Raw genomic sequence first — 27,782 nt, forward strand, 5'->3', positions numbered from 1 at the left:
ATTCTCTGTCTCTCACCAAAGCACATTGTGGCAAAGTTAATTTGTAATATGTCTAAGATCCTATATTGTTTACATCCCTGCTTGCTTGCAAGCAGTCTTCTTCTTCCTCCCTTGTTATGTTTGTTGGCATTTGTTGCCAACTGCTAACTTGATCAGCAGAATGGCATGAAACCAAGGCAGGATGCTTGGTTGTGCGTGCACACAATACAAACTAGTGATTACTACTAGTGGTTAAAAAAAAACAACTCCACAGGGCACCCTTAATTTGTCCCCTCCCATCTCTCTTGTGCATGGCACTGTCAATGCACCTTTGCAAAGGTTGTCAAAGACAGTAAAAACCTAAAGTATATTCAGGTGTCTGAGTCTAAGATCAAAATAAAACTGCATTAAATGTAGATCTGAAACATTTAAGTCAACTAACTGATTTGAGGAAGTTAACCAGAAACTATTTTGGAATCATATGGAATCACTTTTCCCCAGGCAAAACTACCAAATATTACCTGTCCAGCTTCTTAATTGTCTTTTCTTTGTCTTATGTGATACTAAATTGAATATCTTTGAGTTTTGGACTGTTGGTGGAACAAAAACAAACAATTTGTAGATGTTGCCTTGAGCTTCAGAAAATTATAAAAGGCATTTATCAATATTCTATGACATTCTATGGGATTTTATAGACCACACGATTAATAAAGAAAATAATTGTTAGTTGCCCTAACGAAATATAAATTATTGATGACAAGGGAGTGGAGAGGACAATTAAGGACATGCTTAAAGCCATTACTCTGAGGAAATGACGAGTGATTTAGTAGTATGGATTACTTAAGTGAGGGAACAAAATTGTGCTGAATGCACTTGTTTGAGGGGATAATTTACTAATTAATAAAAACACTGGACACTGGGCCCCATACAAGCCAGCTTCTCATCACAGTCATTATTAGTTTATACCTGAAAATCAATCAAACCTCATAAAACTCCTCTTCATTAATGACAAAAAAAAAAAGCAAAAAACACAAGTAAGTTATTGCACACTGAGAGGCTAGTGTTTTTTTCTTTTACGTGATTATCCAATCTATTTACAGTACATTTCTGGTAAATGTTGGCTTTATACTGTACAAAATATAATTTTAATAATCATTTCTTTATATAAACATTATTTGACAGTAATTACAAGCAACTCTCCAATATATTTACAGGCTTTTAACAAAAAACACTGTCAGGGCAGCATCTCACAAAAATAACAAATGAAATTGTCAGCACTCACAAATAAGTGTATATCACTTTTTTAATGATGCACAGCAGAAAAAAACAGAAAGGTTCTAGCCCTCGGCTTTCCTCAGCATTAGGATGGAACATAGGATACAACAAACATACATTTTATGACCATTTGGTTTTGACATGTAGCCCCAACACCAATATGTTGTGCATCAAGACCTAAATACAATAGCTCTCTTTAGCCTCAAATAGCCTATACGTGGCAAGTTCTGAGGAATGATGGCAGTGTACACACAATATATAAAAAATATACCTCTGAAAAAGAATGTCAGACGGATATATTGGATAGTTGCTTGTAATTACTGTCATATACTCCTTTTATACAGTAAATCTCATACATTAATTGGAAAAGTCTGTAGATATATTGGATAGTTGCTTATAATTACTTTCAAATAATGTTTATATAAAGTAATGATTATTAAAATTGTGTTTTTGTAATTTACTGAAAATAGATGAGATAATCACATACAATTAAAGCCTAAAGCTCTCAAGATAGCTTTAATGTTTAATGTTAAAGGAGGGTAATTTAAATATAATTTTACATACTTTTTGTGTTTTACATCCAGAAATCTGTGCTTTGATTGGGCAGCCTTAAGGATAAACTGGATAATTCTATGAATTTCTTCAATATTTTTCATTTTTTTGGGCAGATTTATACATTTGTTTAATATTCTAGCAATATTTTATAATTAAGGCTCGAGTGGGCATGGCTGGGGACCCTGGGCCAGGGGCCTCGATGGGGCCCCTCAAGAGCCTGTAAGTCTCGGGTCTGTTGTTGTTGTTGTTGTTGTTGCTTCTTCTTCGGCCGTTTCAGCCAATAAAGTGTAGACTTACATGCAAGTGACTTGACTTTAAAGGGTATTCAGTAGCTGTTGTTAATTGAAACTCACTGTAGTCCTCACTATTAGTAGTCACTTACACAATAGTGTGTTGACTAGTATGTCATCCATTTTGCATTTTACAATAAAAATCTGTAAATATGCCACATGTGAAAATTCTGCTAAAAGCAGTGTAAAATAACAGCAATGTGTATTACCGTTAATTTGCACTTTTCACAAGTAGCTTTTGTGCATTGCATTGTGGGAGAATATTATCCATCAATAGCACAAACAAAAATCAACCAAAAGTCAAATCAACCAAAAGTCAGGGATCAGCCAGCCACCAATCAGGGCCTTTATGGACGACCTGACAGTCACCACGGAGTCTGTACCAGGATGTAGATGGATCCTGCAAGGGCTGGAAAAACTTATCCAGTGGGCATGGATGAGTTTTAAACCAGCCGAGTCCAGATCACTAGTGGTGAAGAAGGGCAAAGTCACCGACAGGTTCCGATTTAACATCGAAGGGAGGCAAATACCAACCATCTCTGAGAAGCTGGTGAAGAGCTTGGGCAAGGTGTTTGACAGCAGCCTCAAGGACTCTTCATCGGTTCAGTCCACCTGCCAGCAACTGGATAGCTGGCTAAGAGCAGTTGACAGATCCGGCCTCCCAGGCAAGTTTAAAGCGTGGATTTACCAGCATGGCATTCGGCCAAGAATACTATGGCCGCTACTTGTTTATGAGGTCCCCATGTCCACTGTGGAGACCTTGGAGAGCAAGGTCAGCAGCTGCCTCAGGAGATGGTTGGGGTTGCCCAGAGGTCTCAGCAGCATCGCCCTGTACGGGAACAGCACAAAGCTCTGGTTGCCCTTGAAGTCTCTGGAAGAAGAATTCATGGTCACATGGACTCGAGAGGTGCTGATGTACAGAGACTCAAGAGACCCGAAGGTGGCCCAGGCTGGAGTGGTGGTGAGGACAGGAAGGAATTGGAGTGCTAAGGCTGCTGTGCTGGACGCTGAGTCCCGGCTGCACCAAAAAGATCTGGTGGGTATGGTGACTCATGGCAGAGCGGGCTTGGGGCTGTTCCCAACACCTTGGCAAAGGTAGTGCGAGGGGAAGGAGAAGCGGAGGCAGATTCAGGAGGAGGTGAGGGCTGCAGAGGCAACAGGGGGCCTGGACAAGGTGGAAGCAGGCAATGGACCGGAAAGTCACCTGGACAGACCTCTGACAGGCAGTGTATGATGTCCTGCGCAGCCCGGCGAACCTCTTCACCTGGGGAAAGGTGGAGACCCCAAACTGCTCGCTGTGCTCAGCAAGGGGTACGTTGGAGCACATCCTGAGCTCCTTCCCAAAAGTTGCACCTGGCGCTATAATCAGGTGCAGAAACTGATTGCAGGAGCCATCAGCAAGGGTATCAGTAGCTGCAGCTGAGTGCGAAACACCACCAGTGCAATAGCTTTTGTCAAGGCAGGAGTGCAGCCAAGGCCAGGACACAAGACTGAGGCAGCAGGGATCCTGTCAACAGCCCAGGACTGGCAGCTCTTAGTGGACCTGGAGAAACAGCTGAGGTTCCTGCAACACATCATCAGCACCACCTTGAGGCCAGATATACTTCAGGTCTCCGAGGCTACTAAGAACATCCTCATCATGGAGCTGACGGTGCTTTGGGAAGACTGTTTGGGGGAGGATCATGAAAGGAAGAGGACCAAATACAAACATCTGGTCATTCAAGATGTAACATTCAAGACCATTAAGTAATTCAATAATCCTGTTAAAAAAAACTATAATATTCCATTATATTATTTTACAGATTACAGCCTTTATTTTACAGTGAATGTTTTTAATAAAAATAATTTACTGTGTTTTTATTTATACTTCATACTATTTATTTATACATTTACACTTAATGTAGAAAAAACAAAAAAAAAAAGTAAAATAATACAGTAAATTTCTGTGAAATAACTTTTTTTTTTTTTACAGTGTAACTACATATCAACAAACTTACTGATGAAAACAATGCCAAGCCAAACTGTATTTGACTGACATGAAGATGGCTCTGGCTCCATTCATCGAGGTTCATCTCTTAAAATGAGATTTTTTTGAGGCTCACAATCATCAGATGCTTGTATTCACACACTGGAACTGTCCTGATAAAGCCCATTAAGACAAAAGGTGCTAAATACAAAATGAAGTAACTCCAAAAAATTATTTTACTTTGCATCAAAGGTGGGAATTCACATTTATATCTATACATTTATCAAATATGTTAATTTTAGGTTTTTTCCATTTTTAAAAATCTGTCATTTTAAATACTTTTCTCCCACTGCAGTAAAGTTATCAAAATTTGACTTTAAATAAGAGCCAAACTTCTTCCATTCAAGCAGGTTTGCAGTGTTTGACCTGGCACACCCCCTGAAACACCGACAGCCAGCAGGTTGCCCTCATTTGAAATTGCAGGAGCATCTGACCCTTCCGAGGGAAAATATTTCAGCTCTCAGAGGCACAATTCATCAACTGAACTGACATAGTAATCCTGGCTATGCATAAGGTGGCTATTCATTAATACTACACTGACATGAATATCCAGCATGAATAACCTTCCACTTGTTTTTTGACATCACATGGTATCTGCATGATGTCAAGTGAAAGATACCTAGAAATATAGCTCCAGCACAAATGTAAATTTGAACCCAGTATAAGGCTGATTTTACACAAACTGTTTTCTGGTAACAAGTGCAGTTGCAGTCCATTGCTTTATGTATCATGCTAATATGAGTGTCTTACAACACTGGATCAAAGTAGATGAAAACACATCTCTATAAAAATGATCTAAATTAATTACAAACATAAAATACAAAATAAATATTCACACCATCCAAGTCAGTGCTGTGGGACACACAAAATGAAGGAAAACAAACTGTCAGTGGGAACATATAACTGAAATCTTGGGATAATTAAAGAAACACATGATCAGACACATTGACTGTGTGCCAGTGATAATGAGGATTAAAGCTAGAGTCTAATGCTGTTTGGCTATCTTAGCAAGGTTATTGTCAGGCAAGGTCATTGCCAAGATTCACTGGAGACATAAAAATGCTAAAAGCAAAGAATAAATCAGACTGGAAGAGATCAAGGTGACAAGAATAAGGTAGAAACTCTGCTGTTTGAACAAAGCCAGCTTGTCAAATGACACAATTTGAGATGCAGCCCATCCCCCTGCCATATTGAGGACAGATATGCATTGAAATGAAATATGACATTATATCAGTATGTCACTGTTATCTGCCATAAATTTTCCTGCCTCCATAGCTAAGTGGATTTGACCTTGCTCTCATGTTTATGAAGAGCAAATCAGTGCCTGATATAAGGTTGCAGGAAGCACTACTGACTCGTACTTGCTTGTGTGTGCATGAATTTACCTCACACAAGAAGTACAATAACACACTTCAATGCTTGGCTACTAATGCATCCTTGCTGAGAATCCAAACCTTTTCATCTTCCCCGCAGCCTCTCTCCCCTGTAACCACTCCTCCTTCCCCTGTCTCTCGTCCACATTCCATCTTTCTAATCCCCTTGACTGAAGAACAGAAGACACAGTGACTCCAGGGTGCAAAACAGGAGAAGTAAATTAGAGAGAGAGAGAGGGCTAGAGATGAAGAAGGAATGAAAAGGATGAGAGTGCCTCTCAAGCTGCAAACAGAGAGTAAGGTATAGGAAGGGATGAGGGCAGCAGAGTACACAGATAGCTTAATGAATAAAAATGAAAGCAACAACATTAATTAAAAATCTATTTTTTTTATTTAGACAAAATAATTAAGAACTGTAAGAAAAAAAGAAAGAGACTTAAACAAACTGCTTTTATACAAGCAAGCAGACAAAACAGACAAAAAGCCCAACATTTCCTCGTGACTTAAATAGGCAATTTGGAAAATTTGAGTTACGCAAAACACTGACATCTGTTTTACGTCCTCTCATTTGTCGAGCCAGTTCATCTCTTGCAGTACTTATTCCACAGACATGAATAAAATCAAATCATAAACTCAGATTTATCAAACTTATACACACAGAAATCCATCACTTTACCACTCACAGCAGTTAATAAAATAAAAAGGAGAAAAAAAACAAAAACAGTTCCGCCGCATTTGCGTTCATTTCTTGAATTAAGCTGTCCTGATTTTTCAAATTTGGTGGCTGCAGCCTTAAATAACTGGCACCTTTCACCTGACTTTGGGCTGGTCTCATAAAACTCTGCCGCTCCACTTACACAAGTCAGAGTCTTATCAGCACCGCTGGCAGTCAGGACATGGTGATAACTCATTTCCAGACAGAGCCTGAGGTAGCCGAGGTGAGTGGCTGCAAACTGCAGCGCAGGAACTGAGAAATTCAAACAAGTCCTGAATCAGAGAGAGAGTGTGTGTGCTTTGTTCAAAAGGCCAAAGTGGCTGAGCGGCACACTGATGAGGATGTTACTTTGTGGCCAAGCTGAGACTAACAACCTTCAGGTAAAAAGCTAATCATAAATCCAAACCTAATCCTAACAATAACTTTAACACACACCATTTAAATAGACATGTTTCTCTAGCTTGGCCAAAAGGTAGGAACATCTGTAATGAAAGCATCAAGGACTCAAGACATTTCATGAATAGCAAGTCTAAAGTCAACATAATATAGTCGGGTTATTGCTTCTTCTACGTGAAGTGGTGAATCTGAAGGAAAAAAAAAACAAACAAAAAATATGTCTATGGCTTTACCCGTTGCTTCTTCATCAGGATGTCAAGTGTGTCAGTGTGTCTGCACACAACCTTGTGTATAAATACAGTATATTGTTCAGGGGACGACAGAGTAGGGTTGATAGGGAAGCATCTTTTGTCGCTCATTGATTGCGTAAATCCAAGCAGGTTTGACAAAGTTCAGATTGCTGTTCTCCATCAGCGCCTGTGATGGAAATGAGAGTGAAAGCGACAAGAGCAGACAGAGGTCATCAAGTGTTCTTGTTGAATCACAAATAGACAGGAAAAAGTATGAAGCCTTTCAAAAAACTGAAAGCTCAGATTTTATAACCAAAAATACTAATTCAGTTGCTCACAAGGCCCTTGAATGTCTGCAAACTCATTCTGACCCACAATTTCAAACACTCGAAGGCCACTTGGTCCCAATTCTGCTGCATTTTCACTGTGGGTGCTCAGGTTTTCAAATTGCTTCATTACTTTTATTTGATTATACCTTTCAAAATGATAGTAAGTACTTACTGATAAAAAGAAAATGACTAAGTCATCCAAGTGCTGGTAGTGTTTGGTGTGACCTGTACACAGAGTGTTTTTTCTTCTGAAAGATATTTTCAGCTGTACGCTTGGTATATTTGAGAAACACAAGTTTCCTGAAGCCATAACCTTCACAAAATCAACTTCTCTTTATAGCTTGTTGTTAGACATCATTATTTGTCTGTGGCTGCCAAAGAAATGCTGACGCAACAAAAGAGAGAAAGAAAAGACGTCAACTCACGTCCTCAAAGGAGTCATGCCACCCTTCGCTGGTCACCACAAACTGCACCTTCTCCGTCATGTAGTCCTCCATCACCCTGGAGCAGAGACACAAGAGAATGAATTGCAAAGATTTGCTTTTCATGCTACATCTTTTTTCCACAGTGTATTCCCATGACCGATTAAAGCTGTAGTGTTATTTCTAGGATTGATAAGTCTTTCTCACCCGTTAAAGGCAACGATGTACCGCAACAGTAGGCGCCTCTCATTGTTGGGGAATTTACCATAGAGGAAAAAGTGCTTTCCGGTCAGGAAGTCTGGAAGAAATGAGAAAACGGGAAGAGAAAGAAGAAGAGTGCAATTGATGACTACACAATTTGTAGAGGTAGTAATTATAGGCACTCTTTGATAAAAGGGCAAAGCATCCAAGAAAACAAAGAAAAACAACACACTTTGAGCATAGTGTGTGTCATTCCTTAAAAGCAGAACACTATCCAATTAGTTTTTGTCACTGTGTGCTAGGTCTGAAATAGAAGGGAGGACATCTGTTCCTGTGACGGGAACAGGAACAGACAAAAGAGACAGGAGGACACACAGATAAGAACAAAGAGAGACATACCTGGTAGATCAGGGATGGGATGATCCTCTTCAGCTTCAGCGTCTGTGTTTTCATCTGTCGATCCCCCATATGGATCCTCCTCTTTCACCACCTTCCCCTGTGCTGCTGCTTTCTTCTGTCTGCTCTCATTCTCCACCCTATCACAAGTACAGAGAAGGTCTCTTGAATGAATTCATTACATCTTTTATGGGACATTATGTACTCATGTTCATCAGGCCTGGAATTAAGTCATTTTTAGGGCAAGGCCACTTTGCCCTTTGATAAACACAAATTTATTGGGGCATCACGGCCAAAATGTAGGGCACCAAGGCCATACATGCCTGCCTCTTAAAAGAAGAAACCTCCCTGCTTGTCTCCTTTTTTTTGGTCTTGTCCTAGTGCTTCTTTGAACAGTGATCACAGTTACATTGGAACGAAACTAGAGATCTCCTTTCTATGGCGATAATGAACCTTTGTCAAAGGAAGAATGAATTATTGTTGCACTGTTATAAAGCACTATACAGGGCGTCAGCTAAATGCCTCAAATGCAAAAAATGTTTAGTTTTGTTGCTGTTATTATGCAGTAAAGGCTTAATATGACTAATAAGAGTGGAGTAATTAACTAAATCCTCATCAAGTAGAAGTAAGATTAACAAATTAAGATCATACACCAAACAAACAAATCATAGATCATCGTACACTGAGAGGCTTATGCCAATACTCATTAGGAGTTTGTTATTAAATCATCAATGCGACTACGTGAACGACTCATTTTGCCACAGGCTTCAACATCGTCTTGCTTGAGCATCAAGATAATCTAATTGTTGTTCTTTATTTATCTCACTTGTGACTTAAACTTTTGCAGAATATTCACAAAAGCCTCTCAGTGTGTGATAATCTACTTTTGTTTTTGTATAAGTAAGGTTACTTCTACAGCTTACATTACAAACTACTTTAAACCTGCATTAATTGATTTACTTCACTTGGAGGCAGCGCAACAATCTGTGAACACAACACTGACAAATGATCCCCTTATAAAGCTGAGTGTGTTAGCAAACAGTTTCCTATTTACACAAAAAGGAGACACATTCTCCTTCTAGCTCTGTTTTGCTTTCCACAAACTGTCTCTTTAGCTACTAGATGCTGCACTACGTTCATCAGCTAGTCAATAACTTCAGTCAGTCTGGTGCTGGGCAAGTAGTGTACCATTTTTTTTTTTACAGCATGAAAGCTGTGAATAAAAACAGTTAAGGGCTGTAAAACCAACACAAAGAGCTGAAAGATGCTAAAACGCACTGTAGAGCTGAAAGGAATTGTGAGTCCGGTAATTATTCTCTGCAGGACTCAACACTGGACTCACATTACATTACTACTGGAATGACAAGAGAAAGGAGATGGAGTGAATGACCACAGCGATCAATATTACAAACAGCATCATTGACATCATTTGTTCTGTTTACCTCTGAAGCTCGTCTTCTGTGTCTACAGCAGAATCATCATCGTCACCTCCTGTGAAATGAAGTGTTTATTTGTCAATACAGTGAAATGTAACAAGGAAACTGAGAGGTCAGACTTATTTCGACAATAAAAAAGGCCTTTCAGGAAGGCCTTTCTCTGAAATTACCATCATTGCACTCTGGCCCTAATCTTAAAACTAATTAAGTGTGATCCTATAATGTCAGAGAATTATAGTTTTATCATGTTCTCTACAAAACGCCTTGAATCTTCATTTTTGTTATGCATATTGTAATGAGAAAAATGCCAGGTGAATCTGCATTACTATGAAACATATCAGCAGTTCAAAGGATGTAACCTTGTTACAAACACTTTCCATTATCATACATCCTGTGCAGTTGTGTGGGGGGGGAGAGAAGCAACTCTTATTAAAATGCCGTCTCCCTGTATGTGTTAGGTAGGTCAGTGTTTGTTGTGTCTCCTCACTGATGCACTCCGCCACTTTACTCTTGGCCTCACATTAACATAGAAATGAGAATCATGCACAAGTCCCTTCACATTGATTATGTCTTGCCTCCATTCTTCCTTCTCCTTCGTACCGCATCTACAGTATGTTGTTCCTTGTCCTGTTCACGGTGGCATTGTCAGCTCATCCATTTCCAAGTGCTTCATAAAAGGTGATTCCTTTTGTCTAATCCCTGGGCTCTCACATTGTCGCCTTGCCCCTCTCAATTCATTCAGTCCTCTTCAGCTCCAGTGCTACCCTCTCTCCCTGTCCAGTTATTTGACCCAATTGCAATGGATGCAGACACTTCCCATGAGTCATATATATATATATATATATATATATATATATATATATATATATATATATATATATATATATATATATATATATATATATATATATATATATATATATATATATATATATATATATATATATATATATATATATAACTTAACTTAATTTAAAGCCATTTGGTTTGTGATTTCTTTCTCTGTGACTGAGAAATGTTCTCCTGTCTCTCCTAATTTACTCTCATTGCATTTTATTTGTGGTTGGTAACCACAGGCTGTATTTAAGTACAGGGGTGCTTTGAGCTAAATGCTAAAATGAGAATGTTACATTGCTGATGTTTAGTAGGTATAATGTTTGTCATGTTTACCATGCTCACCTTCTTAGTTTAGTGCAGTACCATTTGCTAATAAGCACTTAACTTAACTCTGGTGGAGCCAGATGAAAAGTGAGGGGTTCACCAAAGGCGTGAGGGTGGGGGGTGGCAACAGAGTGATGAATAGGACAACATTACTAATTGAGATCGTTTTGTGGAAAGCTACATTTTATGCATAAATTATATATTCATTTCCAATGTGCTCCACTGCAGCCCAAGCACTCTTCCCTCCTCCCCCTTTCTAAACAGTCTTTTCTGGGTCTGGCTTTTTATTTATTTATTTACAGACTGTACCCTATATTTGGCTATTATTTGTATACCAGCCTTTATTAGAGAATTTACCATACACAACCTAGGATGTCAATCTTAAATTCAACCTCACTTTTAAGTGAAAAAGCACAGAAATAAATAAGAAGCCCTACACGACTTACAAAAGAATGTCTGCAACCTTCTACAACCATGATAATTTAATTTTCTTTGTTTGTTCCTTTCCATTTGCACCGCATCCTCTCCAGCTCAAAGTGCCTCTTTGATCTTAGCTGCTATTCCTCCATTTCCTCTACTTCACCTTTTCAGTGGACTGACCGCCTACTTCTTCCCCTATCATTTCACCCTGTCTGTCTGCCTGTCTCAGGTGAACTTTGGCTATAAGTTTATTGACCGACACAGTTTAAGACTTTGTAAGGCTGTCACCTTGTAAATCACTTTTTAGAAGAATTATGTGCTTTGTCTCTTACACTCAGAGGCCACTGTATTAGGTGCACCCTCTCATTAATGCAAACATCTAATCTGCCAATCAACTGGCAACAACTCAATGCATAAAAACATGCAGACATGGTCAAGGGGTTCAGATGTTATTGTTCAGACCAAACATCAGAACAGGGAAGACAAATGTGATCTAAGTGACTTTGACCGTGGAATGATTGTTGGTGCCAGACAGGGAGAATCTACCTGGATTTTCACGCACAACAGTCTCCAGAGTTTACAGAGAATGGTGCAAAAAACAAAAAACATCCAGTGACCAGCAGTTCTGTGGCTGAAAATGACTTGTTAAAGAGGGATTTCAGAGACAAAAGACCAGACTAGTTCAAGCTGACAGAAAGATCACAGTCTCTCAAATAACCACGTGTGGCAACCATGCTATGCAGCTTAACCCCGTGTCTAGAGAGCAGGTGTCAGATGTGTGTTTCACACACACATCACACGCAACAGATAGGCTCTGATTGTAATCTATGCAGCTGTGCGTATCGGCTCGGTGCAGGCTTGTGTCTCAGCCGGATCTCACAGGTCTAACCGCAACCTCAAGTGTTCATTTATTCTTCAAGTCGATTTTACACACGTCACTACAGTCATGTGTATTGGGCTCTGAGTGCTTCCACCACGTGGGTGACCTACGCTCAACACTGCACTTGAATGCCTCCAGTGTAGACACACAGAGGGAGCAGTCGCTGCTGCTGCTGCTGCTGCTCTGCTGACATGCTGCTCATGCAACGTTTGCTGTCTAGACGTTGGGTAAGACTCTTGCACTTACTAGGCCCCTTATTACCAACTGAGCATTGTCTAAACGCCACAGCCTGTATGAACACTGTTGCTGACAATGTGCATACTTTTATGCTCACAGTCTACCCATCTTTCACTGGCTACTTCCGCACTATGTCACAAAGTACACATTGTCAGAAATTTGTTCCACGAACATGACAATGAGTTCAGTGTATTCCAGCGGCCTCCACAGTCACCAGCTCTTAATCTAAAAGAGCACTTGTATGAATGTGCAGCTGACAAATCTGCAGCTACTGCATAATGCTATCACGTCAACATGGACCAGAATATCTAAGAAATGTTTCCAACACCTTGTTGAATCCATGCAATGATGAATTCAGGCTATTATGGAGGGCAATCCAGATTTGAAAGGTGTATTTAATAAAGTGGCTACTTAGTGCATCTCAACAAAAGTTTGTTTAGTACACAAATAAATAAAGAAAAGTCCCGGTCACGCAGTATTTTTGGCTGAATATTAAACTGAGCTTCAGTTAATCGTTTTCCATAGTGAGACTTTCTATTAAACTACATTTGATGCAAACCTGGTTCATCTACATCAGTGGAGCCGGCATACTCATCATCTTCATTCCTCTTTTCTGGTGTCTTTTTGGGGGTGACTTTTTGGGGTTGTCTCTCCTGTTTCTGTGGAGTCTGCAAGAACAGTAATCACAGCACGGACAGAGTGATCAAAGCTAATTGACTTACAAACTGGAAAAAGGATTTTTCATTTGATAATTTTATAAGCTCAGTTAAAGTCAAACTATGCAGGATTGTATATGTATAGACTCCTACAAAAATAATCCCTCTCAATCAGCACTTATGACCCACTAGAAGTGTGTGGCAGTGTATATATCTACAGAGACTCTGCCCTCTGCCTGTATTTTCTTATTATTTTGCTGTGTTCGGGAACGTTTCTGGGTGTCAACCTTTTGGCAGTGAGCGTGTATCACACAGCCAACAACAGCATTCAGGGTGTGAGGTCGGGACTCGTGGTGTCATGACCAGGTTATATCGCTGTCTTTGTCTCTCTCCTCTGCTCTCTGTTTGTGCCTGTTTGACCGAGGACAGGGTTGACCTCCACACACACACACACACCGAGCAGAGAGGCCACAGCGGACAAGATGAAGTGTGCGCTTCGCAGAGGGCTGTGTGTGGGTGTGGGTGTGTTTATTTGTGCTTCAGAACGCAACCACCAACACTGTTCTCTCTCTCTGGTGTCGTTTAGCCGGGGAGGAGGGGCCAACTTTGACTGTTCTGTTTACAAAGTCAAACCAACAAATCCTGCATAGTATGCCTTTAAAAAAACAAATTTACCTTTGTGTACATTTCCTCTTCACTTTGGTCGTCCTCCTCCATTTCGCTCTCTGAGCTTGACTCTGCTCCATCCATCAAATACCTGGAGGAAGACAAAAAAGGGGTGAACAAAAGTGTCAGGATGATTAAAAACTAGAGGGAAAAGAACGCCTGCACATTATATCTTGCTCCTGTGAGAGAAAATTGAATAATAGGTTATCATTTGATATATTTCTTGTATATATATCATACATGTAACAGATAGTGTTTTAAGTTCAGTTTAGTGTTAGTTTCTCTGTGCTGTGTCTATTCTAAACTTAGTTCTTTGTTGTGTCGGATGAGGCAGTTGAGTGTTTAACAGTTAGTTTATTCTGCTGTGCTTTTATCTGGGCCAATGATAAGATAAACCATAGTTATGTAGATGTTTATACGTTCATCTGATAAGCTTTTAGAGGATAGTGTGGTTTATTGTTAATTTAATATGGTAGTAAGGTTATTTTGTGATGATACTTGGTGCATGCTTGAGTGCTGTCATATATGGTTGTGAGGACAGACTGTTCCTACGTTAGTTGAACTTTTGACTTGTGTTTCTATCTGAGGGTTATTTGCTGACTTGTAAGGTTAGTGAACAGCTGTTTTCAATTCTGTACAAGTAGTATTTAAGGGACTGGCTAAGTGCCAACTTTTCAGACAAAGAAAAGATAGCTAGGTGGTATGTATCTTTGTCTCCAGGAATACGATGCATCATACTTGTGATTGTATTATTTGATCACATTATTTCATAACCTGACAATGCTCTCTTTGTGTGTTTATTGAGTGATCAGTGATTTTCCATTACACTCCCAATCAGCTTTACATGTGTAATGTTTCAAACTACAGTGGACCTTTGTCAGAGAATAGTGGAACGAAAACAAGGTTCAGAGGGAAGGTAATATTTTTCACCAATATCCTGACATTTAATATCCTGATGTTTAAAACATTACCACTGATTGTATATTAAATACTTTGAAGCTTGCATGCTGGGAGACAAGTCTAATCTACTGCAGGGTGGAGAAAAAAAATAACAAAACCAACCATACTCCTGAACAGTTTGGCAAAAAAAAAAAAAAATAGGGACACTTAAAGCATGACATGTCAAAAGTGTTTATAGCTGTTCTGAACAACCTCACTCGAAGGCAGAGTGAAAAGCCAGCCAAAAATGAAATGGGCAAGAAACGATAATCATTTAAATGTGGGGATAATGGTGCACACTTTCAGACAATCAGTCCTGGAAGGCAATCATACTGTTGCACTCAAAGACTGACAGAATAGGTTATGTTAATAATGAAAAACAATAAAACCATGTGTACTTCCTCTCCTCCATACACCTGGCTAATCACTGCATTCAGTGGGTTTGGATATCAGATTGTTGGTTTCAGAAATTTGCAGAAATCGTTAGATTCAGTTCCCTCTAATTCTGAAGTTGGAGAGGTGTTTGCAAGCCCTTTGGTTGAAGTCTACCTTAAAACTTGGTTTTTAAAGCACCACTAAGTGATCTATCTATTCTGTAAAAAAAAAACAGATATCAGGAAATCATATAAGTTGACCAAGGCTGAAAATATTTTCCAAGCTTAGTATACATTTTAATCAACATACATCTGCTTCATAGTGCTTCATAAGGGATTCACTATTCACCGCCATCTTTCACAACTAGTCGACCTTCCTTTTAGGCTAAATACATATCCCTCCTCTTTGACTGGTGAAAGAAAACTCTAAACCCAAACATGACTCCTAATGTAACCTACCCAACTCAAAATGTATATGTCTTTCCTACAACATCTGTTTAGTAGATCATGTCTAGTTGGGCTCATATTTGAGACAACTGAAGCAATGAAAGAAAAAAGAAATTTGCAGAGAACTTTTAAGTGAATGTCAGTAAAGTCCAGTGTACTGGTCATTTTAGAGAGCAAGACATTGCAAATTAATGCTTCATGTCTTCAAATCTATGCTTTTAGTAACTCTATTAACTAAAAAAGCACTCATGTACAGTATAAGATCCAATACCTCTGTCAAGGCTACACAATCCCTCCAATTTGATATTTTAATAATAAAAACTTTTGGAAATTCTTAATTTGCATCTAGACACAGACCTGCATCAAAACAGAGTGATAGATAATTGTGACTTAAGTAGATGCAATATTTAATGAGAGAATAAGAAAACCCACACCAAAAACCAATCACTTCTTCTTCGTCAAAGGAACATCAAGCGATGACTTGATTAGACAATCAAATAAAAATCAGTGAAAGGAAGAACAGAAGAAGCAGAAAAAAACCCCATAAAAGATGAAGGGACTATGCGGTTAGAAAAGAGGCCGTGACTGAATCAGTAATGTTCGTTGCAAAGGTTAAGAGAGTGTGGGGAGAGATAAAAAGCTAAATGTCCCTATAAATTCCAGAGAGAATACATAACAGTGGTGATAATCGTACAGGAAATGGATCACACATGCGGAAGTAACAAGGTTCAATGAAAATGTGACATTTCTCCCCACCCTCTCCATATATTCCTTCAACTCACTATAAAGTCACCTGGACATAAGTGCAGAGAGTTGAAATACCAAATACCAGTAATCATTTCCGCTGACACTGTGGCGAGACATTTTACTGACATATGCTTACTTGTTTCATTAAACTCAGTGCCCAGGAAATTGGAAAATGAAAAGGCCACGGTGGTTAAGGGGAGTATTACAGAATCTATTGCTTTTAAGTGCCCTTTCCTCAAAAGCAGACCTATAAGTTCAATCTACTCTGCTTTAGAGTGTACTGGAGACACATTTGATTTGTTTGAGCGGGTAAAATCAAATAGCACAAAGACGTTGTTTTAACAGTGTTGACAAAATAATCAATGTAAGTGATGAAAATCTACTGTTCTAGTATTTATGACTGAAGCAGATATTTTATGGCATTTTTTTCATGTTGAAGCCTCTAAAATAGAAGTCACACATACTTAAAATGCTACTTATATTATCTGTTGATGGTTTGTTTTAGGTTTTTTTGTCTTTTCTTCCTCCTCCCAGGTTTCTGTTAGTTGCGCTTCACTTCTAGATCAGATAAACCTGTTGGGATTTTGTGTGAAATCAGTATAATCATGTCTGCTTTTACTTCAATGTACAGATGATAATGTAAAGTCTTTCAACACAACATAAATGTTGTATGTTAACTACTGTAGGCCACAACTAATTATCATTTGTCATTGTTGATTTATCTATTGACTTTTTTTGGATTCATCTAAAAATGTCAAAAATATTGACAAACATCTATCACACATTCCCACAGTGACATCTTCAAATTGATTTTTACTGTCTGGCCTTTAGTTCTATTCAAAAATTAATTAATTTGCAAAGCGAACAAAATCACTTTCATTTGGAAATATTGCCTAAATTATTGATTCTCAAAACAGACAATATTGAAAATCAACTGATAATTTCAGCTCTTATCTTCACTGTGATAGATCAACTATCTGCTGCATAATTAAACCAGACTATAAATACAGACCTGGAAATGTGTGTGATGTATTCCCTTTAAGTTTGTAGATAGAAAAAAAAAAAAAATAGAGTGATGCCAACTACGGTGTATGTATACACATTTAGTTATAAGCACCTATGAGACCTTTTTAATTGTTCATTAATGTACAGTATTTGTCAACAATTAAAACTTCTCCTATGAACATATTTTATATGATTACAACTGCATTTTACTATATTGTCATTCATCATTGTGTATACACCAGCCTACACTTGAGGAGTTATACAGAAATAGTTGACAAATAAATTAATAAATATTTATATCTGCCAAAAACTACATTATAGTGTGTTATAAACCATATTTGAAATGTTTTAAATAGGTAGTCGCATGTTATCAGTTTGGGAATATGTCAGCCCTTAAAACACTTTAGGCGTAGTACACCTACAGACTAAAACTTGCAAGTTTTATGTGCTATAGATTCTTTACTATGTGATTGTGCTGATATTTCAGCTCCAACACTGAGACTCTTTCCCGAGTCCCTGTGGGATGCTGAAACAGAGACTGTGTTTTAATGAGAAATGTGTTTACTTATTCAGGTCTATTGTGATGGGACGTTGTAGAGCTGCTTGAGTGGTTTCTGCTCTCCTCTCTTTCTGTCTGTCTCTGGATCCTCACTGATTGGGTAATGACTACGGAGAAAGCATTTCTGGGGTGCTTGGCTAATGTCACAGTCTCATGAATATATACACAACTACACAGTACACGCTTGAATGGCGTTAGTGAAGCTGTGCATTTGTCTCCAAATGCTCGGTGACAAAGTGTGTGTGTGTGTGTGCGTGATGGAGCAACAGTTTGAGAGAGTGAGTGTGTGTGTGTGTGTGTATTTGTTTGGGCACTTGTCATCATCAAAGTAAGTGGTCCTTTTAATTACCCATAGCAGATGCAGCTTTTAAATAAAGGGTACATCATCAAAGCTGCACACTCCACGCACCGCACAATAGCGGTGCCGGGCAGGGGAATGGATTATTCTGACAACAAGAGAGAGGGGGGAGCAGAGAGGGAGGATAGGGATGAGGGATCCTCTGCGCAATCAGATATTGACTGAGAAAGGCGAGCGTGAGGGAGAATGACGACACAGGCCGTAGTGAACTTCTGCACTCCTTGAGACTCTGAAAGAAAGGACCTGATTATATAAGATCATAGTGTAATGTGCCATTGTCCTTAAGCTGTATTTATTTAAAAAGCTTTACAAGCCTCATATGCACACTGTGGCTGTCCACAGTAATCCCATCAAAACATAAATCTGACTGCTTTCATTTCTGGTTTTGAAGACTAATGTGAGCAAAAATTGATTTCTGTGCCCTCGGTCTCATCACCAGATGTGTCCTGCTGGAACTGGATGACAATTATCTCTTTTAAATGACAGTCACATCAAAAAGGAAAGAACACTAATGACATATTTGTGACATCCGTATCTATACTTGTAACTCAAATAGGGCTGGAACCTAAAGATTATTTTCATAATCGATATAGATGATATCTAGATTATTGACATCAGCACAGGCCAATGTCAGGTCCATGCACTTCATTCTGAAAATGAGGAGTCATTTTCAAAGCTGATGTCATGTTTTTAGACCGCTTGTTTTGTCCTGTAAAAGTCACGTTGGCAATGTGATTGTTTTGGGCCAATTAATAAGTCAAAATAGAACTTAATCACATTTCTCCTTTACCATGACTTTTTAAGAATAAGGAAATAAAACCAGTTTAACTTCTAGTGCAGGACAACAGAGGAAAAACTTCACAGTAAGGATCACACTATCTGCCACTGAAGCCCAGCTAAATACTTTACATTAGGACTGGGACTAACGATTATTTTAATTATGGATTAATCTGTTGAATATTTTCTTGATTGACTGATTAGTCATTTGGTCTATAAAATGTCAGAAAATGGTGAAAAATGTCAATAATCATTTCCTGAAATGTCATCTTTTGCCCCAACCAACGGTAAAAATATTCAGTTTACATTATTATATTCAGTTTCGGGGTGAGCCTTCCTCAAGGGCCAGCAACCATCATCATCGTTCATGCAGATACGCTATCAATCAACTACAAGATACACTTTAAAATCCACCGCTGAAGCCGCCTGTTAGAGAACTGTGAACACTCTCCTTCCTCGATGTCATTACTTTCCAAATCACAGCGGTGAGAAGAAACAACGATATTTAAAGCTCCCTCTGGTTTGATCAGTGTTAATATCACGTGAGCGTTGCAGCTCTAGCCCAGTGCTGCTTAAACAAAGTCATTATGGAACATTTTTGCAACATTTGTGTGAAAAACCAAGAGCCTTTACTTTTTGCCAGTTGAGGCCAGCATTTTTTCTGACTCTATGTTTGCTAAAGAACAATATAAACTGATTCATTTCATTACAGTCAAAACATTTACTTATAATGTCGAATCTACCACAAAACCAGTTCTTCAAACTATTTAAATTGTTTGAATTCAACAGAAGCCTGAAACTAACAAGTTCAGTAACACTGGAGTGTGGGAGCCTGCTCCTAAATTGATTCATCTTCATGCCAGACACAATTATTACGGAAGCGACACAAATGAAGGAATTCCTTAAATGATAAAGCAAAGCCTCATACAGTATAAGACAAGTACAATATTAATCCAATTAATTAGGACCTTTCCTTCGCCCGAGATGAGTATCCTGCTCTACATTATTCAATAGACGCAGATTCATGTGGAGCGATGACAGAAGACCTTGATGTTGCGAAAGCTCCCCCTGTAATGAGGCATATAATTAGACAGCTGCTGGAGCTGTCTGGGCTGAATTTGTGATCACAGCAGGCATCAGCTGCTCAAGGTTACAATGTTCTGCGTAGCAAGTGGGCATCACTGCTGTGAGGGGTGTATTTTTGGGAGGTTTCAATCAGAGTGAGTGCTGTGCACAGATTGCGCTGTGTAGAGGTACAGACGTGGCTTAAGAGAAGTTATTAATCAGATATGGATTCATACACTGGACATACGACCCACACTGAAACCAGGCTGTCATCCTGTGGAAGTGTCCTTTAACAATGCCAACCAGAAAGCCTGCAGGCCTTCCTACAGGTATAAATCCTATACAAGCATCTATACAGTTTCAATTTGCTATTGCTGCTGTAAAGCCATCTCTTTTCACTTGTTTGTTTTATATTCCAGCCCTCTCTTACCGCTTGTAGGAGATCTTCTGTTTCCTCTTATGGCAGTCCATCACCCATTCCTTCCGTACGATGATGCCCCCTGCTGATTTCACCTGGCTGTACTTGGGGGTGTTAGCGAAGGCACAGCTGGAGATTAATGGGCCAAAAGAGACATGCACACACACACACACACACACACACACATAAACACACACACACACACGGCACATATGGTTACATCACTAAAGAGACGCTAACAAGGACATAATTCTGCTCTGATAGTAGAGATCAAGATGCAATCAAACTAAATTACTGTGAGTGCTAACAGGGGCTGTTACACAATCCTGTAATCTGCTTCAAAGATAAAAATGAACTACGAATAAAAATCTCTGCTGGAAGGACATCTCTAGAACAACTATGAGAATCATTTGAAAAGCATTTGTTGCTCTTCATATTAATGTAAGTGATTTGGTTATTTATCAAAACTATTTCCTACGCTCATTGTGATATTTATTTTGTCCATAACACGCAGCTGTCTTCAGTGAAAGTAACTGAAAAAGTGTATATTGGTGCAGTAGGGTCAGAGGTCAAGCAACTTAAAATATCTTTATACCTCAGAAATGAACAGGATTTTATCTTTATGTTTTTTATTTCTACTGAAAATTATTTTCCCTGAAGAAACCTGTGAACAATCTGCTTCATCCACTATATTAAGTTGCCTTTCTACTAATCTCTCTTTAATCTTATAGTCTGCCTACATCCTGCAGTTTCACCATTTATTGATCTTTTGGCTTATCTGCAGCTCTTTTGCATTTGCATCCCATTTATCTCTTCTTGAGTAAACAGTGTGCCCTTGCAGCAACAAACTTGTGATGTGGTGGGAATGAAAAATCTGATCTTGTTGAGGTTGATGTATTTTTCTGTGAAAACTATGCAAACCCAAAAGAAAAGCATTAAAGGAGGTTGGAGGGGTGGGGGGGGGGGGGGACACGGCTTACATAAGGTGTGTTGAGTCGGGTGTCCAGTCAGGCCGGTATTTGGCTCCCATGTCCAGAGCCTTTTCCCTGAGCTCCCCTCTGAAGGGGTTTTGGAAGCCGCTAAGGACAAACACCACCCCCTCCATCATCCGGTTGAATGGAACTTGCTGTGCACTCTGGGATTTGGATTTCTGTTGTTTGGGTTTGGGCTCAGGTTTGGACTGACTCTCCCTCTTCTTGTCAGCGGACTTCTGTGCTGGTGAGGCTGGCGAGATCAAACGGAAAGTCAAAGAAGTTTTCAGTTAAGGAATCATCTGTAAGCCGAGATTCAGACAGTAAGAGTGAGTTTGTGGGTGTCACCTTTTGAGGTGCTGGGGCTGGGAGTGCTCGCTGGATTGGGTTTGGGTTTGGGTGTCACAGCTTTGCCCTCAGGTGAACCAGCTGGGCTTGTTTTCTTCAAGGGAGGAGGGCCGGAGGCAGACTGCCGCTCTTTGCTGAACTCAAATTTCCTCTTTGCTGGTCGCTATGAGGAAACAATTAAAGTAAGCGAGTAAAAATATGCACAATGGGCGCCTGTAAATTTAGAATAGATGCATTGGAGGAGATACTGTTGGATGAAAAGTGGCACAAACAGTCCACACTTTCATTTAATGCTAGGAGAAAGTCATCTAAAAAAAAATTACATTTAATAAACCTCCCTCGAGCACAGACAAAGTGTGGAAGACAAGTTTTTCCATTTGTAAAATAAACCTGAAACTTTTGCAGACTTGGTGTTGTAGTTAAAACTCTCAATAACTATAAATCACATGCTGCAACAAGCTGCCAGCGTGTCACCTTCTATAAGTTTCTCTCAGCCTTCCTGTTGTCTGAATAAAGCAAAAAAACATTAAGTGAGGAAAATGATGGTGATGTTTAGTACCTGTGGTGAGTCAGAGCTGGGGGAGGAAGCTTGACCTGACGTGTGGGAGCTGCCACCAGCCTGCAGGGCAGCAGCAGCGTAACTCAACTTGTCACTCTGAGGAGACACTAAAGAGAGAAAAGTGCAGAGTGGTGATGAGTAGACACAGGAGATTTATTCCTACAAAGTAGCATAATCATAAAGAATGTCTTTCATAAATCACCGCGTCTTGTCTCCTGGCACACTTAAGAAGCTTTAAATATAAATCCAATAAGTGGTCTGGTGGTTTTATTATTATTCACAGTTATTACCAATTTATTATTATAAGGACCTGGAAGAATTTAAGTGGGCTTCAGCAGCTGGTAAATTTAAATTCACCTTTGAGTGAAGAACTGGACTTTGTTGCATTGTCCCGATTGAAGAAAAGACTGCCAGGTTGTAGGCTGGACCCGGATGAAGCAGATTCATCCTTCAACCTGAACTGCCCCAGCTTTGTCAGTTTCTGACAAGGGAAAAGGAGGACAAGTTTAGTGCTGAAAAAAAAAAAGATATACTGGAGTGATCTGTCTCTTTATTAAAGATGAGGGTTTTCAACAAGATGAATGATTTCATAAGTTGATAACAAAATGTGTGGAGTTTAAGAGTAGATTAAGGTTTCAGACACCCTATAGTGACATGCCGGGCCAGGTCTCAGCACTGGATGTTAACCAAAGCTTTCATGAAAGTAAATCATATAAATACTACATAAGTTCACATCAAAATGTAGCATCATGTTTAATCTTCTACTATTATGCTCACACTTTTTATTATGCTTGCTGGTGGTCTGTCTGGTTTCTCCAACTGGTTTGTTCTGTAAGTGGTAGGAGCATCTGGGTATCGAACCTCAAAGACAGTGTTTGCACCTGAACAAAATGTGTCGTAACACCTTTAAAGTGTCAAGTCGGCACCTAATGTCTGGTCAGATCTGTAGTCTAATTTACATATTTTTTGATCAGGCAGTTTCTAAATTAAAATCATAACTCTGCCAGTTTTAGACTATTTATGCAGAATTCCTGTATGGCTTCTTTTGTTCAGACAACAATTAACACTGAGGATTTTGGGTTTTTTTTTTTATAGAAAAATATGTTTTATTTCTCAAAGTAAGGTATAGTATCAGTGTTAACAATATCCTTATGGTCACTTGAACAAGACAGTGCATTACTTACTGGGGAAGCTGTTGGAGGAGGATCGTTTTTGTCAGGCGGTGAATGGAACTTGACAAAGGCCAGTCCGTATGCTATATTCTATTAAGTACACAAAAAAAATTCATCTCATACTTCATTTCACAAGCAGCAATGGAGATGTGCTTATTAGTGCACTGTTTATGTTCTTTTCACAGAATTTACCATTGATTCAGTAGTTAACGGAACTACGAAACATGAACAGTGTTTGCTCTACAGGTACAACTATGCAGCTTGAGTACACATAGTTTGTGCAGCAACCGTTTGAACTGTATGTAAAGTGCTAATTTGCAACAGTGCTGTGATTTACATGTGATTCATGATTTACACAAAGCTGAGTTAAGTTTTTATTTTAATGGGCACAGTTTTTACTAAATGCAGATACAACTACAATTCCTGGGTGATCAGGTCCTTACTTTGCTGTATGGCTGGCTGCATACAATTTTCACTCTGTCCCACTTCTCCTGTGCCGTGCTCTTCTGCAGCTGGTTGGGCCCAAAGAAACGCACCCGGTTCATGTTGGTGCCGTTACGGCTCTCCGTGGGGGACATAAAGGAAGACGTAACCAACAGAACCTAAAACAAAGAGGGAGAGATTGAAAAATATGTCGAAAAATACGGAGTAATGAACAAATGAGGATGCCTATGAAGTGAGATATTTTCATTGGTTTGGTTTGCAAAAATACCTCATAGTCCTGGTCTTTGACAGCTGAAGAGTTCCCGACTAACACCTCAATGAAAGCTGAGCCTTCATTTCCGATATCGATGCTGTGCACCTGCTCCTCCTTCTCGAACTGAGAGAAAAAGTACAACAGTTAAAATAGCTTACACAACATATGAAAAAGATTTAACAGAGTAGCTGCAAGAAGTGACAGTATCCAACTAGTAGTCCCTCTTTTGAACATGTTTGTGCAAAGGAAATAAAAGAGCAAAGAACAACTGTTCCTAAATGATAGTACATTGTAATACACAATATAATGCTCATGCAGTTTTAAAGCTGAACACCTGGGGCAGAGAAGGCACAGTTACTCTTCATTATATGAACAATCAGCAAACAACTAGCAGCACCAGCAAGCAGAGGTCTAATATCTCAAATGTAACCAAATATAATGTAGACGAGCATAGTATGTTCTTGTCTCCTAGGAGCTAAAAGCCTCACAGCAGCCTTTTGAATAAGCTAGAAGCAGGAAACTGACTTAGCTATATCTTATCTCCAAATAATAAAGACAACCGCAACTGTATTCAAAATCAGCTGTGTTCAAAAAGAGGAAATAAAATTACAGCCAAAACCAAATCAAAGCGGAGGAAGGTCTGTGCAGTAAGATAATGCAGACAAGGGGGTTCCCAAAAGGATAAAAATATATCTACAAAGGAGAAGTGGGAAGCAACTTACGTAAATGCCAACGTTTATTATTACGTTACATTACCACACAAATGCGCTATGAGTGCAACTGGCTTCACACAAAGAATAGAAAAACATGACTGCACAACCATTACCACTTTGCTATCAAAAGGCAGGTTAGAGTCTAACACAGTGGTAGGCAAATAGTGGCCCGCAGACCCAAATTGGGCCCTCCAACTAAAAAATATTTAACGACAGCTGATGTTTTCCCTTTTATAGATTAAAATCTTTTACATGACTCTTCAGAAATCTACAACAGATAACAATGTAAACACAAGGCTCATGTAAATACCAATAAATATGACCTGTTAACCTCTTATAAATTTACAAGATGAATAACACATGTACATAACATGGCCTCTCTGAACAGAACAGATTTGTGTCAGTATTTTCCTTCCACCACGAATTAAGCTGGCCACTGTGAGGAAAAGCAATTAATAATAATCAATTACATTTCTAATCTCATGTATGTTCATGATGTTTATGTACATAAGATGCTGTCTCTCTGTTTGCTGTCACTTACTAAAGGAAATTATGACATCTGTCCTCAGAAATAACCCTAAAACTGTTCTTAAAATTAATGTTATTCTTGAATTAATTAATATAAACAAATGAACAAAACATATTGGGCAGTGTTTTCACTGTGCCTGCAAAACGTCGGCCCCCAATAAATAGTGAACAACTTCTTGTTTTATATTCTGTCAATCAGCCATTACTAGCCATCTTACTTTGAATACATAAAAAAATTGGGTAAATACCACTTAATAAGTGAACAAAAATCCCTGTTAAGAGTGCGGGGAATGGGCAGAATACTTGGGGCGACAAAGAAGAAGCTAAGATGAATGAATGAATGAAAGAAACATTATGTTGCACCTAAAATCTGAGAGACACCAGCATTTCCCATACATAGGCTCTACTTAGGCAATCAAACAGAATAGGTTTGCAATTAAAAATAGATTTGAGAGTAAAACTATCAACACTGCAATCAAAAAATGTTTTATTGCAAGTAAAATACATTTGTGATTAAAATGCAAATCAAAAACTTTTGTTTGCAAATCCAGATGTTTTGTTTAGACCCTGGTCCCTCTGGTGGAAACGCAGGTTGAGAAACTGAGTTCATCAAAAGGTTCTTAGTCCCTGGGGAAAGTTCCTGCAGTCGAATCGCAGCTACAGTGGGACTCCCTTTTATTGCTAAACTGTCAGAACATCTAACCAGAGTCTTCAAGTCTCAAGGAGTCAGCATTTATCACCATCTGTTTAACACCTTAACATCTCTATTGGTACTCTAAAGACAGAACCCTCCTGAGAGGAAGACTGGAGTGGTATATGACATCATCATGACATCACATGTGACAGCTGTGGGGAACACTACATCAGTGAAACAGCAAAGGACCCTGAACAAGAGGCTGAATCAACACCAGAAACAGACATCAGCTGTCTGAACAAACTCCATCCACTGATGAAGGCCAAAAGATGTGGGTGAAAGCTCTAAAAACCTTCCCAATAAGAGAATAAATAAAAATAAATCTTTACTTGACTAGTTTATTACTGAACCCACCCATCACACGCCGCGCCACCCACTACCAGAAGTAAATTCTCAACCTGTGGGAAACACTATTTGATTAGGCTTAGCTGGATCACTGGGTTTTCAGGAAACTCAAAAGCTTGATTAAATGCAATCAAATAAACTAAATAACACCCAAACAACACTTTGTGTAACCACTGAAACCTATGATTTGTGTGAGTACGAGGGAAAAAAAAAAACATACCTGTAAAATTACTGATGTCTGCTTCTCCCCGGATCTTGCTGCTTTCCACTTTCTGTAGGTGTCAGAGCTCAGCAGGTTGTCTGCTTTGTGAGTCTGTTTGACATTACAACAAACAAAAGTGAGTGAACACTAAAAAAAATCACTTGGTTAAAATCTTACCCAGTTTGGGTCAATATAGCACCAACACAATACTGGGTTAATGTTACCCAGAAAGCCACTCAAGACAGGGGGTTGTTTTGACACAGTTTTGATGTTATTTTTTATTTTACTGTTGGGGTATTTACACAAACTAAAGCTCTACTCTACTCTTTTAAACGTAAATTGCACTGTTAATTATTGATTGTCAATCATTTGTGTATCATTTTAATGTCATATGCACATTGTTTAGTACAAGAAACAATACATTTGTGACAGTTTTAGCTTAAGCTTTGTGTGTTGAACACTCAGTCAAAATAACAGATCGGTTAAGTTAACCTAATGTTATAGTGCTATATTGACCCAGACTGGGTAGAAAAAATGGACCCAGTGATTTTAAGTGTGTGTAAGGAAGGCTCACATTTAAAAAAAAATAGCTTGAATCAGATCAAAAGGACACAAGGATAGCACGTATTTCTGCATATTATGTCTACAATGTCAATACAAGTGACAAATGAACTTACAGTGTCCTCGGTGGTGCAAGACACAACGTGCTTGAGTTTGATTTCTGGCATGTTGTTGTGGACTCCTGACTGGTTTAACACTGGTGTATCAGCTTATGTGAAGTCAAATAAAACAACCAACCGCTTGGCTTTCCGCAAAGCGTTATCGTAACGACCTAGCACGACAAAACTGTTAAATACTTTCAATGGCAGTGACTGTAGCAAAAAAATTACTTTGTTGCAAGTCAACGTCCGACAAACTGCTGGCTAACGTGATAGCATGCTAGCAAACAATAGGCAGAGTGAACAAAGGGCTGTTACGCATAAATCTTTCACACAGTTATGTACTTGACACATAGCCGCTTACTTTGGGATTATAGCAAACACCAGAAAGTACATATCAATGCTTTTACAGTAATTTTAAGTTAAATGTACGTGGATGCGAACTCATTTTCCCACCAAAAGCCTGATGTATGTATCGTCCTGTGACGCAACTTCCACATGACGTCAGTTCCTATAATATAAGAGCTGCTTCTTCTTCGTTTTCTTCTTCTTCTACTTCGTT

The 27,782-nt window shown here is 39.0% G+C and overlaps 1 protein-coding gene and 1 pseudogene across 3 annotated transcripts; one reads left to right on the forward strand and one right to left on the reverse strand.

Moving 5' to 3' along the window:
• The first annotated feature begins 1,978 nt into the window (after positions 1-1,978).
• LOC121905405 lies at positions 1,979-3,849 on the forward strand (annotated as a pseudogene).
• A 2,021-nt stretch (positions 3,850-5,870) lies between these two features.
• xrcc1 (X-ray repair complementing defective repair in Chinese hamster cells 1) lies at positions 5,871-27,759 on the reverse strand. 3 transcript variants are annotated; one of them, XM_042424548.1, is made up of 18 exons: positions 27,677-27,759; positions 27,239-27,393; positions 26,580-26,672; positions 24,095-24,202; positions 23,826-23,984; positions 23,395-23,472; positions 22,568-22,691; positions 22,211-22,317; positions 21,652-21,814; positions 21,313-21,556; positions 20,345-20,461; positions 13,653-13,734; positions 12,881-12,989; positions 9,630-9,678; positions 8,191-8,327; positions 7,798-7,888; positions 7,594-7,669; positions 5,871-7,026 (listed from the first exon to the last, which is right to left on the reverse strand). In XM_042424548.1, exons 2-18 carry the CDS (start codon positions 27,287-27,289, stop codon positions 6,919-6,921), a joined length of 1,896 nt encoding a protein of 631 aa, XP_042280482.1. In that variant the 5' UTR covers positions 27,290-27,393; positions 27,677-27,759; the 3' UTR covers positions 5,871-6,918. The 3 variants fall into 3 exon arrangements, with proteins under 3 accessions (XP_042280482.1, XP_042280481.1, XP_042280480.1); XM_042424547.1 differs by having other exon boundaries at positions 27,585-27,695; XM_042424546.1 differs by having other exon boundaries at positions 27,239-27,697.
• Positions 27,760-27,782: the final 23 nt, after the last annotated feature.

This window comes from Thunnus maccoyii, chromosome 10 (assembly GCF_910596095.1).
Source record: "Thunnus maccoyii chromosome 10, fThuMac1.1, whole genome shotgun sequence".
In the NCBI taxonomy this organism is placed as follows: Eukaryota; Metazoa; Chordata; class Actinopteri; order Scombriformes; family Scombridae; genus Thunnus; species Thunnus maccoyii.

Excerpts from the sequence above, each read along its gene's own strand:
- xrcc1 (XM_042424548.1), bottom strand. The coding sequence starts at position 27,289 with ATGCCAGAAATCAAACTCAAGCACGTTGTGTCTTGCACCACCGAGGAC. Across the intron at positions 8,328-9,629 it reads ACAGAAGACGAGCTTCAGAG|GGTGGAGAATGAGAGCAGAC; the intron begins GTAAACAGAACA and ends TACTTGTGATAG. Across the intron at positions 7,889-8,190 it reads TCCCATCCCTGATCTACCAG|ACTTCCTGACCGGAAAGCAC; the intron begins GTATGTCTCTCT and ends CATTTCTTCCAG.